Below are 14,266 nucleotides of genomic sequence, written 5' to 3' on the forward strand. Positions count from 1 at the left end.
TACATACCTATATGGTGATTTTAATGGGAAATGTAAACAAAAAAAGAAAATCGGATATGTTAAGCTTGATGCAATGTCATATCTCTTCTTCAGCTCATCGTTCAAAAAATTTAGGACCATTAATCTTGTAAACTCCAAGAAACTTGGGTAGGAAAAAATGGTGATGACCTGAATATAACTGGACATATGACAAGATATTTGCATGTTTCCCAAAAACACCAAAATAAAAATGTTTTCCACATCAATGTATTTCAATATGAAAAAATTGATAACTTATTGTCTAATTCTGTGTCAGTATTAAACTTGATGGAAGGAGCTAAATCATTCATAATAATAAGGAAATAATCTAAAATTATATTAACTGGCCACAGACACAAAATGTAACCAGCATATGTTTTCCCTAGAACATCATGGATGAAAATCCTCGGCAATATTTTCCTCTAGAAATCCATATATGAATTGCTAAGACAAAGCGGAGACAAAGGGGTTCCAATAACCATGCCTAATCTTTCTAAATAATATTCTTCATTAAAAACAAACTTAAATTCTACAATAAACATTTTGATAAAAAAAAAAAAAAATGAAAGGGAGTGGCATATCATATTAAAAATATTTCTATTTCTGATGCACCAAAGAGTCTTTAATTGGAACACATGTTAAGAGTGAAGTAAAACAGAAACTTGTTAGCTTAAAAGTCATAGTCGAAAATGAGTTCAATCAACATGGCAATGAGATCAACATTTTTGATGAGGGACTCACAAACATCACCTACTAATAGACCAAAATGTTTTGACTATGTCTCTTATTTCCCTTTTTTCTAAGTAATGATGTTCATATGATAAATATAAAGATTTAAAGATAAATGTAGATATAGGTTCATAGGCAAAGACAAGTGATTGTGGGCCTTTTGGGTCTTCTATCTCTTGTTCCTCTCCAGGGTCTTTGCGCTTTGTGTTTCGCCCTCTTGACTCGTGCAGCGCGCTCCCATTCTTTTGGGGATCAATTTTTTTTCTCATATAATTGGTACTTTATCAACCTCTGAGCTCAAAGAAAATTATAACTACTCCAGAAATGGGTAGATACAACATTTACAATAGTGATAACATGAGGACAACGCCACAGGTGTTTGATAAATAACAAAACTAAAAACGTGAAACTGTTTAGCCGTGAGTGTTCGCACTGGGTAAGGAAGCTATAAAGATTAAAGTTTCATTTTTATTTGTAGAGAAATACTTCATCGGTGAAATAAATTATCCTCAGGCACAACAAGATCATTCGAGGTCACGTGACTAGGAGGAGCGAGGTACCCTCGGTAGGCACTGGCACCATCTAGAAACTCCTGACTAGGAGACGGTCAAGCGGTAAGGGATGGGAAAGTAGTGGTGGGGTCTCCATTTAGTTGGGAGCTCCGTAGAGGGATCGGGGAGGAGGGGCGTAGGCACGGTCCTCCTCACTCGATTCCGGCTCAGGGTAGTGGGCTTCGCCCTCGTACTCGACGTTGGCGACGAAGCCGGAGTCGCCGTCGACGTAGTAGGTGACCTTCTGGAGGCGTCCGTCGGGGAGCTGGACGTAGTAGGAGCCCTCGGTACGGTCGCCGTCACGTGTCTCCTGGTGGCCGAAGTCGTTACCGGAGTCGTCGTCTTTGACGGCGTAGTTGAAGTCGTACTTGGCAGGGCCATAGTCCTCCTCGGAGTCACGGATGTAGGCGCGCTCGTAGGACTCCTCGGAACTCGGAGCGGCGTAGAGGTAGGTGGGCCTGGAGTCTGGCAGGGCCAGGCAGACGGCGACGAGGGCGGCGAGGGCGACGGTAACCTGTGGATAGGCAGAGGTCTCACGATCACACACGATGAGGCACTACATTCATAGATCTTAACCCTTTTCCCATTCACGTACATAAACACGAGCAGCCAAGTCAAGAGGCTGAACTAGAGAGAAAAGCCTACCTTGAGAGCCATGGTGATGGTGGGTGTTTGGTAGACGGTTGAGTCCTTGCTCAGCTTATATACGAACGAGACGACGTGACGTCATGTCGTGTGACTAGTGAGTGGGAGGGGGTTGGTCAGCCTTTTTTGTTTTTTCACTCTCGTTCTCCCTCCAAGTGCGTTTTACTTCCGTGGACTAATTACATCCCCCGAGAACCGCGGTTGTACCACATCCAAGGCTGTCCAGTGGGCTATTAGGCTTTCGAATCCCTCCCTCTTTGCGTGCAACGGGGGACATCACAGATGCTGCAGACCAGTATAGCATTTAATTGTTGCCACCTCATAGATTAGTTTGGTTCCACTGATGACACTGATTATAGACTCCATTTACAACCACAACCATCCTAACACTCCAAGATTCACTTGCACTTTGCACGATGCATGCAATGTTATCAAGCAACTGCGGTAGGTTATATCATCCACCAGGGGATATTTGCAGAAAAACACTTGGGAACAACAGACGTGGTTCAGACATTTCGTTTCATAATATGTCTTCAGGGAATACAAAAAGTAGAAATGTATAATATTTTGCTATACATTTCCTCATAAAAAATCCTGCTAAAACAAGACTCCAATTTCCATAGCACCATTTTTCCACGTCCAAAATGACCCGATGAAATATTTCGCAGTGTAAATTAGTGTTCACCAAAATATTTACCAGGTAAAAAGTGCGAATTGCAAAATTATTTTCTTTTGGTCTCATACTACACCAAAATACTTACATGATGTCGGTAGATCTTTGACAAGATTGCAGTAGGCTTTTTATCTATGATTTTTCAGAAAAGCTTTGCAAAATATCATAAGAACCATGCAGCTTTTTTCATCTTCATTTCACTGTTAATCAAACTTTTCTTCACGAGGGTTCTCTGATCCTACAAAAAATCTTTATTTTTTGGATCATGGATTCTTGGCCATCGACGTAATTCTTTCCCAATGTTAACTTAATGTACAAAGGAGGCAGACATTTTTTTCTCAGGAATAACAAGAGGAGGATCCAGTACAATCTTCCTTGGAATCACTAGGTTGGTTTTGACCACATTTTCTTTAATAATTTTTTCTTGCCCTGTCTCATTCACAGAGAGAGCGAGAACGAGAGCGAGAGAAAGAGAGAGAGACAGAGGCACACACACATGCACACACACGCACACACACACACACACACACACACACACACACACACGCACGCACACACACACACAGAAAGGGAGAGAAAGAACTTTATGTTACTAAGGTGCATTCCGAATAACAGTGCTGCAACCTTTAAGTCACCACATACCCTCTACCATTTCCACACTTGTTATTATTTTTTTTTCAAGAAGCTTCTTGATATCATGTGATTCATTCATATTTGCTGCTTCAACCAAAGGAACTGAGGGGAGCTTAGTTACCGTACTAGTTTACTTTTGATGAATCATTAAGCAAGCGCTAAACATTTGCACAATACTTGCAGCTAGATGCTTCCATAATAGAACGGATATCACTAGAAAGTACCAGGCCTCCAAGGGAGACAAATTATTTGAATATGACATAGTGATTACGATAGAAAAAGCTCGAGTGTAATTCTGGAGAAGATTCCAACCCTTTAATCAGGAACGCAAAATTCGGTTTGCTTCTTAGGGAGATTTGAATTGTTTTCCGTAATCACAGCTAGCAGGTTTTGCACGATGAAAGCCAACTAGATTTATCAATTGCACTAAAAAAATCTCATGGACGATTGTTACACAATGTATTCATAGTATATCAAAGATCGTCTTTTAAATCAGAAAACATAAGTTCTAGGCCAGAACAAACCAATGTTTGCCTGTAGATATATAAGAACAATATATCGATGTTAGTCGAGTACGTTTAAGGCAACATTAATTTCATATATCAAGTATTCATTGGGTGAGCTTCTAGTTTTTAGGTTGTATTGTAACACTGGTATTGTCTAAATTTTTAGACAAGATATACGGTGAAATCATACAATAAAAAAATTGCTTCTGGGTAACGAAAACTTGAATATTGAATTCTAATTTTATTTGTACAGAAATAATTCATCGGTGAAATAAATTATCCTCAGGCACACCAAGATCATTCGAAGTCACGTGACTAGGCCGAGCGAGGCACCATCGATAGGCACTGGCTCTATCTAGATGCTCTTGTCTAGGAGACGGTCGAGCGGTAGAGGGTGGGTGGTTGTCCCTTTAGTTGGGAGCTCCGTAGAGGGATCGGGGAGGAGGAGCGTAGACACGGTGATCCTCACTCGACTCTGCCTCAGGGTAGTGGGCCTCGCCCTCGTACTCGACGTTGGCGACGAAACCGGAGTCGCCGTCGACGTAGTAGGTGACTTTTTGCAGGCGCCCGTCGGGGAGCTGGACGTAGTAAGAGCCCTCGGTACGGTCGCCGTCACGTGTCTCCTGGTGGCCAAAGTCGTTGCCTGAGTCTTCGTCTTTGAAGACGTAGTTGAAGTCGTATTTGGCGGGACCGTAGTCCTCCATGGAGTCGCGCATGTAGGCGCGCTCGTGAGACTCTTCAGACTCGCTCGGAGCGGCGTAGAGGTAGGTGGGCCTGGAGTCTGGCAGGGCCAGGCAGACAGCGACGAAGGCGGCGAGGGCGACGACAACCTGGGGAGAGGCAGGTGTCTCACGATTACACTCAACAAGACACAAAATTCAAATAACCATATACTTTTCCCATTCACGTACATGAACACGAGCAAGGAAGCTTAGAGGCTCTACTATAGAGAACGGCCTACCTTGAGAGGCATGATGGTGGTAGGTGATTGATAGATGCTCGGGTCCTTGCTCGGCTTATATACGTACACGCGAGACGTCGTGACGCCATGTCGTGTGATCAGGAGTGGGAGGGGGTCGGCCATCCTTTTTTTTCACTCTTATTCTTCCTCCAAGTGCATTGTATTTTCGTGGACAAATTATATAAATTCCTCCGAGAACCCCGGTCGTACCACAGCCAAGGTTGTCCAATAAACCTTGACAGTAGGTTTTCCAACTCTTTGCGTGCATCAGCGGATATCAAAGATAAATCAGACCATGTTGCCTTTGGTTGCTGTCTTCTCATTCATCAGCATGATCGAGCTGATAACACTGTTTTCAGACTTCAGTCGCAATCACAATCATTCCAGCGTTATCGATGATCTAGTTACACTTTGCACTATCCATTCACTGTTAACAAGTCACTATGGCAGTACTAAAAGGTTCTTGTTACAAAAATTCTTTCTTTCTCGAGGCGTATAGTAAAAATACTTTTTGGCCATCTTATGGGATTTGCCCACAAAACTTTTTGGATATCTTAAGCTTCATGCAATGTCATGTATCTTCTTCAGCTCATCGTTTAAGAATTCAGAACTACAAATCCTATAAACTCTAAGAAACATGGATGTAATTAAAGTTTAGTTGTTTGGAGATGATCTGAATATGACAAAACATTAATATGTGTCCTGAAAATATTAAACTTTATTGTCTCTCACTTCTATATATCAGGATATCCCAAAAAGGGCTAATTATTTTCCATTCTTATCTCGTAGTAAATTTGATGGAAGAAAATAGATAATTCAGTCTTAAAAAAGAAAAAAGAAAAAAAATACTCTATACTAAAGTTAACTGGCCACAGGCTCAAAATTTCATCAACATGTCTTTTCCACAGACTATCATGGAGAATAAATATAATTCTCGGCTATAATTCCCTCATAGAAAAATCTATATATAAGCTGGTAAGAACTAGTGACAAATATATTCCCATATCCATACCAAATCTTTGCAAGAAATATTCACAGTTAAAGACTTACATTGTACTACACACAATTTGATCATCCTGATAATGGTTCTGACAGGGAATTGCACACAATATATTAACAGTTCTTCTTCCACATACACATTTCTCATTAACTGGAACACATGTAAATAATGAAGTAGAATGAAAACTTACTAGCTTAAAATCATAGTTCAGTCAACATGCCAATGAGGTTATTTTTTTTTATTAGGGAATTAGAAATACCACAACAAATAGACCAAAATTATTTTAATACGTCTCTTATTTCCACTTTTTTTAAGTACTGATGTTCACATGATAGATATAGCGATATATTGTAGCAGGTTTTATCAAAGCTATCTCTATACTTTACGCGATGGACATCTCTGTAAATATAATTTATGCAAAAAACATCTTTTTTCAACAAACATCATGTATACTCTATTTTTCTAATAGAAACCCATGATAATCATATAAGCAATCTTACTTATCACTAAACACTTTAATTTTTTTGTATACACTCATTTTACTATGAATTTCTCTAATCAAATTCTGTATCTATACTGCGATCAATAAACGTCCATCAGAGAAGAGAAGAAAACACTAGTATATGAATTTTATGATTTCTATACAGCATCTTACTGTCTTCGCATATGTTGAGATTTCCCCAGCATCAATTACAGCCGGTTAGGTGACTCACAGCGTTGAGCCCAAAAACCTATTTTCCGGTTTGATGAAAGTTTCCTCTAGCTATAGCAGAATGCCGAGTAAGCGACCCACAGCGCTAGGCCTCATGACATGGTTTTCGGCTTGCTAGGAGAATCTAGATAAATGTAGATATAATATAGATAAATACATTAGTAGATGTATAGGTATAAGAAGGGGATTGCAAGTTCTTTGGGCCTCGTCTCGCTTACTCGTGTCCAGAGACCTCGCGCTTCGTGTTTCACCCTCGTGGGTCGTGTTCCCCGCTCTCATTTTATTTGGGATCAAAACAGATCATTTCTCTTATAGGCAGTATCTATTTACCCTGTGAACTCAAAGAAAATGGTGATTATTTCAGAATGGGGAAGAGTCAACATTTATGAAAGCGACAACGCCCCAGGTAACGATGACGTTACAGGTGATGACTGCGACAACGCCATAGAATTCGATTCCTCATAAATAATAGTAAAAAAGACCAACCCCCTTCGGGGTTAATACTACCATTAGTATTTTCCTTTCCTTTTTTATTTATTTTCAAATACTTTTGATGGGGTTTGGATTTCTAGTTTGGATTCTCTATTTCAGACACAGACAGATATGAAGTTTGATAGATAACGAGAGTGAGTATATACATTTGTATAACTGTAAGTGTTTGCACTGGATAAGGAAGCTATAGAGAATTAATTCTTCATTTTATTTGTACAGAAATACTTCATCAGTAAAATAAATTATCCTCAGGCACACCAAGATCATTCGAGGTCACGTGACTTGGAGGAGCGGGGCACCCTTGGCAGGCACTGACTCCATCTAGAAACTCCTGACTAGGAGACGGTCGAGCGGTAAGGGATGGGGAGATAGGGGTGGGGTGTCCACTCAGTTGGGAGCTCCGTAGAGGGATCGGGGAGGAGGGGCATAGGCACGGTCCTCCTCACTCGACTCTGGCTCAGGGTAGTGGGCCTCACCCTCGTACTCGACGTTGGCGACGAAACCGGAGTCGCCGTCGACGTAGTAGGTTACCTTCTGCAGTCGTCCGTCGGGGAGCTGGACGTAGTAGGAACCCTCGGTACGGTCGCCGTCACGGGTCTCCTGGTGGCCAAAGTCGTTGTCGGAGTCTTCGTCTTTGACGGCGTAGTTAAAGTCGTACTTGGCGGGACCGTAGTCCTCCATGGAGTCGCGCATGTAGGCGTGCTCGTGAGACTCTTCAGACTCGCTCGGAGCGGCGTAGAGGTAGGTGGGCCTGGAGTCTGACATGGCCAGGCAGACGGCGACAAGGGCGGCGAAGGCGACTGCAACCTGTGGATAGGCAGAGGTCTCACGATCACACACAGCGAAGCACTAAATTTACAGATCCATAACCCTTTTCCCATTCACGTACATAAACACGAGCAAATAGGCCAAGAGGCTGAGCTTTAGAGAACAACCTACCTTGAGAGCCATGATGGTGGTGGGTGTTTGGTAGTCGGTCGAGTCCTTGTTCGGTTTATATACATACGCGCGAGACGACGTGACGTCATATCGTGTTACTTGGGAGTGGGAGGAGGTCGGTCAGATATATATTTTTCTCTATCTCATTTTCCCCCAAGATGCGTTGTACTTCCGTGAACCAATTACATCCTCCGAGGACCGCGGTCGTGCCACATCCAGGGTTGTCCAGTCGACCTTAATAGTAGGCTTTCCAACTCTTTGCATGCATCGGCGGATATCAGGAATCAGCTGACCAGTTTCACATTTCATTGTTGCCACCACGTTTATTTGTTTGGTCCAACCGATCAATTTCAGACTCCAGTTACAGCCACAATAATTCCAGTACACTCGATGGTTTAGTTGCACTTTGCACTATCCATTCAGTGTTATCAAAGTACTGTGGTAAAGATTTATTTGCCACCAGGGGACGATATATGGGACGTAGTCCAGATATTTATGTTTCTTAAGATATCTTTATTTAATGCAAAATAAAAAAATATTGAGAAAATTAGATACAGCATTCACATGTACATAGAGAGGACTTCGAAAGGCACGCAAAATACTTCCACAATAACGTACTATGGCCTGAACATTCCTGGGGTTGATGAAGTTATGATGTTTATAAAATCCAAAACTTAAGTTTATATCATTATTAGACATATGCTTATATGACCTTACTCATTAACACAGATCAACAAAATGAAACCTGTTATTTGTCCCAATAACTAACGTAGTTGAACTGTATGGTGTTTTTTTTTTATACAAAATTCAAATATGTTTTCAGAATATTATAATCTATTTTGATAACATCTGTACGTCTTCAATTAACATGTCAGGATGATATTATCAATGGATTGATCTTCAAAACACAGTAGTATTAAATTTTTGGCTATATTTGGCCTCTGGAACGTCTCTCCTAAGTGTCTAACACTAATCAAATAGCATAGAAGGGCTCTACTTTCCTTGGCACCGAGGTTCCATGTTCAAAATGTTCTGATGAAACCTCTAGCTGTGCTCGTTACTGACTGCACCAAGATTTGTAGGAAAAGAATCCAAGTGACAGTCCAAGAAGTAGTTTTTTAAGCTCATATTGCACCCCAGATTTTTTGTATGAATTCAGTAGGTCTTTCATAGAGGCTATGTAGTTTTCTTATCTGTGATACCCCCAGAAATTCTTTGCAAACTGTCTTGTATGGTAGTCACTCGTTTTTTTAACACCTGTGATTACATTGTTGATATTCTTTTTCATTTCGTCACAGTTCCCTAATCTGTGGTCCCACAACAATACCATCCTTGAATTTTTCGTCATTTAATCTGGGAAATTTATTTCTTAAGATTGTGAATCTCTTGCCAGTTTTATCCATACCTTTGAAGAAATTCTTCAAAGGAGACAGGTAGATTTACATTCATCTCTCCTTGAACCAATAATAATTTTGGCCACACTTTCTTTATATTGTGTTTTTTTACCTTGGCTGTTCCACTCAAAAGAAGCAACAAATCTTAATGTAGCCTATCTGCATTCCGTGTAAAATTGCCATAACCTCTGGTTCACCACAGATGTTCCATTTAAATTTCTCATACTTGTTTATCTATTTATTTATTATTATCATTTTGTAGCAGAAGCTTCATACGCTCGAATGTTTCCTTCATGTTAGCTTTATGAGCCAGAGAGAGAGAAGGAAACTTTTTTTTCCATTATGGAGTATGACTACTTTCAAGATTAATTTGGAAGAGTCAATAAACAAGCGCCACTCATTTGTATTATATTCGTGATCAGGTTTCCCCATAGCAGACTGAACATCATTGCAGAATAGTAGACCCTCTTCAAGAGAGGAAAAAAATTCTTGAAATCATAATGGACATCAGCCGATTTTTGCAATGAACCGTGCACAACGTCAAACGAGAAGAGTATACAGGAACACAAAAAACTATGAGTGATACAAAACTTTTGAGAATATGTTTCAATTTAGAAAGCAAAAATGCGTGGGAAATAAGCATGCTTTATCATGAGAAATTCTTTGTTGATTTGTTGACCAGTGTATGTATCTGGTCGTCGGAGATAAGCATATCCTCGTCACCTGTTTTTAAATTTTACCCTCACCCTCACCTTCATCTTGGAGTGCAGTTCTGAGGGGATGGCACTTAGTACCCGGGCAGTGCCAAAGATCTTCCCCAAATAGTATATATAAGGAAAAATGACAACAGGTAGCTGCACCCCTTCTCGTTCTCCTCCCGTCAACTGGTGACATAGAAACAAGTCCACGTTAATACAAAGGAGGCAATAGTACAAAACTCCCCAGAGAGATTAAATGGAGGGCCATAGGACAAGTGCAGGTTATTGTGAGGCTGCAGGGATTTTACCAGTCAGAGAAACGCGAGTCAATAACTGCCATATGAAGCTGGATAGACAAGACTAAAGAAGTGAGATTGTATAGCCGTGAGTTTTTGCACTGGGCAAGGAAGCTATAGAGATTAATTCTTCATTTTATTTGTACAGAAATACATCACCGGTGAAATAAATTATCTTCAGGCACACCAAGATCATTCGAGGTCACGTGACTAGGAGGAGCGTGGCACCCTCGGCAGGCACTGGCTCCATCTAGAGGCTCCTATCTAGGAGATGGTCGAACGGTAGGGATGAGTTGTTCATTTAGTTGGGAGCTTCGTAGAGGGATCGGGGAGGAGGGGCGTAGGCACGGTCCTCCTCACTCGATTCTGGCTCTGGGTAGTGGGCCTCGCCCTCGTACTCAACGTTGGCGACGAAGCCGGAGTCGCCATCGACGTAGTAGGTGACTTTCTGTAGGCGTCCGTCGGGGAGCTGGACATAGTAGGAGCCTTCGGTACGGTCGCCGTCACGTGTCTCCTGGTGGCCAAAGTCATTGCCTGAGTCTTCGTCCTTGACAGCGTAGTTGAAGTCGTACTTGGCGGGGCCGTAGTCCTCCTCGGAACTGCGGACGTAGGCGCGCTCGTAGGACTCCTCCGACTCACTCGGAGCGGCGTAGAGGTTAGTGGGCCTGGAGTCTGGCAGGGCCAGACAGACGGCGACGAGGGCGGCGAGAGCGACGGCAACCTGCGGATAGGCAGAGATATCACGATCGCACACAACGAGGCACTAAATTCATAAATCCATAACCCTTTTCCCATTCATGTATATAAACACGGGCAAACAAACCAAGAGGCTCTGTTATAGAGAACGGCCTACCTTGAGAGCCATGATGGTGGTGAGTGTTTGATAGACTCTCGGGTCCTTGCTCGGCTTATATACGCGCGAGACGACGTGACGTCATGCGTGACTCGTTAGTGGGAGGGGGCTGGTAAGCCATTTTTATTTTTTCATTCTTATTCTTCCTCCAAGAGCGTTGCACTTCCGTGGACCAATTATATCCCCCGAGAACCGCGGTCATATTACATTCAGGGTTGTCCAGTAAACCTCAATAGTAGGCTTCTAAACCCCTCCCTCCTTGCGTACAAACGTGAACATCAGAGGTGCACCTATGTAACCATTAATGGTTGTGATTACAACCTGACCAGACTATTATTTTAATGCTAGCACCTAAATCAAAATAATTGGAAGGTCACACATATTAAACAGGTTTTGTACGAAAGGTGAGACCAAAATCAACTCACACACAGTCTTAATGATGGCATGGACAATTGGATACCCTGTAGATATATAGTATTTCACTGAGTATATTGAATAAAATGTCACCAAAGGAATATTTCACTAGAGACTAGGTGGCAAGGCAATGAGATTACTGTCACAACATGTTATTGTATGAATGAATAGCACAAATAATACTCCTAAAATTCCAGTCCCATCGCCTCCCGGGCTTATGGAATGTGTGCCAGCGAATGTGAATGAGCATCGTCCAAGCAGATCTAAGTTTTGAACAATAAATAACCCAAGTGGTGAAGATCTACAACTACATCTTGGGAACCCTGATAGATGAACACAAGCTGGAGAGTTTGATGGTAAAACTGGAGAACATCGAATGGGATATCGTGGGACCAAGTGAAATGGGAAGGGAGGAAGAAAAGCTGATGCAACTACAAGACAGTCATCATCTGATCTATTATAGGAGACGAAAAGATCCAGTGAAGTAAATTTTTTATTCATATGAGAGGTTGATGGTAACGTAGTGAAGTTCATTTGTGTATCAGTTATGGTAGCTTGGATTGTAATGAGGTTATGTGGAAGGCACACTCCAAAAATAATCGATTAAACTGATTTCTTTTATGATGATTTAAATCAGGTGCTGGACTGAGAAAAAATATACGATGGTTATGATTTCAATGCCAATGTGGGGAGGAACATGGAGCGTTTGGGGAGAACACTGGGAAGTTTGGAGTAAGAGAAATGACAGGAGGGATATTCTAGTAAATTTTGCAGAGAACTACACAGTGAGAATAAAGAAGCACTTTCTTCCAAAAGCTCGTAAGTCGTAAATGGAATTGGAGAAATGGAACAACAAAAATTCAAAATTAGAGGATGAGAGCAAGAAAGTTCCTAATGTTATGGTAGCGGCCATAGAGTGGTAGGTTTCACAGGTAAATTCAAATTCAGAGCCGAGAGAAATAAAATAGTTTTGAAAAAGTAAACAAAGCAAACAAGCCTTCCAAAGGTGAAGGATAACAAGGATGGATTTCACTTGGGAATTAAAAGCACACTTGAAGTTCTAAAAAACAAAGAGGATACAATTGAGGGTGTATATCTTAATTGAATATCATTATGGAATCGGGAGAGAAAGTAGGGAGTACAAAAAACAATAGGCGATGCAAATACTCCAAAGTTGTAAATGATCTTAAGTCGGAAGAAGAAATGGTTATATAAAATTCTATATATCAACATTGTGATGCTTCTAGAGAACATTTATACGAAAGATATTGGTGTAATTCGACTACATAGATATACAGAAAAGATAAAGATAGAGAAAGGAGTACGGCAAGGCGATAAAATTTCACCCAAAGTATTTACATCTTGCCTGGAAAATATATTTTGAAAGCTTAGTAGGGATTATTGGAAAACTTTTTATTCACCTCAGATTAATGGGTGACATTACTTTGATTTCAGAAGCAGCAGAAGAATTGCAAAATGTGCTTAGTAATCGGAACATAGGGAAGTTTCAATGTATGTTTCAAGATGAATAAGAGTAAAACCAAAGTAACGTTCAATTCGAAGATTTGAAGTAAAGAAATTATAATCAATGATAAGATTTCTAAAGACATTGAAATTTATATTCATTCAGGTCAGACGCTAAAACTTATTAAAAAACAAAAGAGTGAAATATAAAAAGGTGTTACAATTGACTGGATTTTTTTTTGAGGAGTGCCTGTATAGTTGCTCTTTACAAGGGAAAAGGGGACAAGTGTGAATGTAGTAGTTTCAGAGGGATTAGCTTGTTAAGTGTAGTTGGGAAGGCTTATGGGAGGATCTTGATTGAGAGGATTAGGAGAGGAACAGAGGGAGTAATTGGTGAGGAACAGTGTGGATTTAGGGCAGGTAGAGGTTGTGTAGATCAGATCTTTGTGGTAAGACAGATATGTGAGAAAGCTATAGGAAAGGGGAAGGATGTTTTTTGGGCTTTTATGGATCTGGAAAAGGCTTAAGATAAGGTAGACAGAAAGGCACTGTAGGAGGTTATGCAGATATACGTGATAGGAGGAAAGCTACTGGGAGCTGTCAAGAGTTTTTACGAGAGTAGTAGAGCTTGTGTCAGGATTAGAAATGGAGAGTGAGTGGTTTGAGGTAAAGGTGGGACTTCGCCAAGGATGCGTTATGTCGCCCTGGCTGTTCAACTTATAAATGGATGGGGTAGTGCGAGAGGTAAATGCAAGGGTAGTGGGTCAGGGAATGGAGATGGTTAAAGAAAATGGAGAAAAGTGGGAGGTGAGCTAGCTGTTGTTTGCGGACGACACTGCGCTTGTGGCAGGATCGGAGGAGGGATTGAGAAAGTTGGTGACAGAGTTTGGGAGAGTATGTGATAGAAGAAAGCCCGAAGGGATTTCTCCCCGTCTTCTCCTTTTATGCAATGGGGGGACGGAGAGGGGGGGTCGTCGATTTAATGAAGCAGCCTTGATGTGGATGTACTGTGTCTTGCGACACTGCTTCTGACCCAGGGCAGTGGACAGGGTGCAGGGATGACCCGTCATCCAGGAGGTGCTAAGATGGGAGGGAGGGTGGAGGGGTGTGGAGTGTATTCAGGGATGGAATGAGTGGGAATGACTTTATGCCATTTTCTTTTTGGCTACCTCCCTTGCAAGGGGGAAAAAGCCTTGGTATATGTTTGTATGTATGTATACACATATATATAAGAACATCATGGAATCACTCTACCTATATGTCTGAAACGCAGATTTTACAATCCTCA

At 41.3% G+C, this 14,266-nt stretch overlaps 4 protein-coding genes across 4 annotated transcripts; all 4 read right to left on the reverse strand.

Moving 5' to 3' along the window:
• Positions 1-1,395: 1,395 nt before the first annotated feature.
• On the reverse strand, positions 1,396-1,955 carry LOC143037067 (cuticle protein 19-like). The gene is made up of 2 exons (XM_076205177.1): positions 1,944-1,955; positions 1,396-1,812 (listed from the first exon to the last, which is right to left on the reverse strand). The coding sequence occupies exons 1-2, from the start codon at positions 1,953-1,955 to the stop codon at positions 1,396-1,398; spliced, it is 429 nt and encodes a 142-aa protein (XP_076061292.1).
• A 2,210-nt stretch (positions 1,956-4,165) lies between these two features.
• LOC143037068 (cuticle protein 19.8-like) lies at positions 4,166-4,728 on the reverse strand. Its single transcript, XM_076205178.1, has 2 exons — positions 4,717-4,728; positions 4,166-4,585 (listed from the first exon to the last, which is right to left on the reverse strand). The coding sequence occupies exons 1-2, from the start codon at positions 4,726-4,728 to the stop codon at positions 4,166-4,168; spliced, it is 432 nt and encodes a 143-aa protein (XP_076061293.1).
• Positions 4,729-7,307: 2,579 nt separating this feature from the next.
• On the reverse strand, positions 7,308-8,168 carry LOC143037069 (uncharacterized). The gene is made up of 2 exons (XM_076205179.1): positions 8,046-8,168; positions 7,308-7,727 (listed from the first exon to the last, which is right to left on the reverse strand). Exons 1-2 carry the CDS (start codon positions 8,166-8,168, stop codon positions 7,308-7,310), a joined length of 543 nt encoding a protein of 180 aa, XP_076061294.1.
• Positions 8,169-10,548: 2,380 nt separating this feature from the next.
• LOC143037070 (cuticle protein 19-like) lies at positions 10,549-11,112 on the reverse strand. The gene is made up of 2 exons (XM_076205181.1): positions 11,101-11,112; positions 10,549-10,968 (listed from the first exon to the last, which is right to left on the reverse strand). The coding sequence occupies exons 1-2, from the start codon at positions 11,110-11,112 to the stop codon at positions 10,549-10,551; spliced, it is 432 nt and encodes a 143-aa protein (XP_076061296.1).
• Between the last annotated feature and the right edge of the window lie 3,154 nt (positions 11,113-14,266).

Source organism: Oratosquilla oratoria, chromosome 21 (genome assembly GCF_046742065.1).
Source record: "Oratosquilla oratoria isolate Oo_2021 chromosome 21, ASM4674206v1, whole genome shotgun sequence".
Taxonomy (NCBI): domain Eukaryota; kingdom Metazoa; phylum Arthropoda; class Malacostraca; order Stomatopoda; family Squillidae; genus Oratosquilla; species Oratosquilla oratoria.

Bases quoted from the DNA above. Each gene is read 5' to 3' on its own strand.
- LOC143037069 (XM_076205179.1), bottom strand. From the start codon at position 8,168: ATGAAATGTGAAACTGGTCAGCTGATTCCTGATATCCGCCGATGCATG. The intron at 7,728-8,045 runs GTAATTGGTTCA...GCCTATCCACAG, and splicing joins GACCGCGGTCCTCGGAGGAT to GTTGCAGTCGCCTTCGCCGC.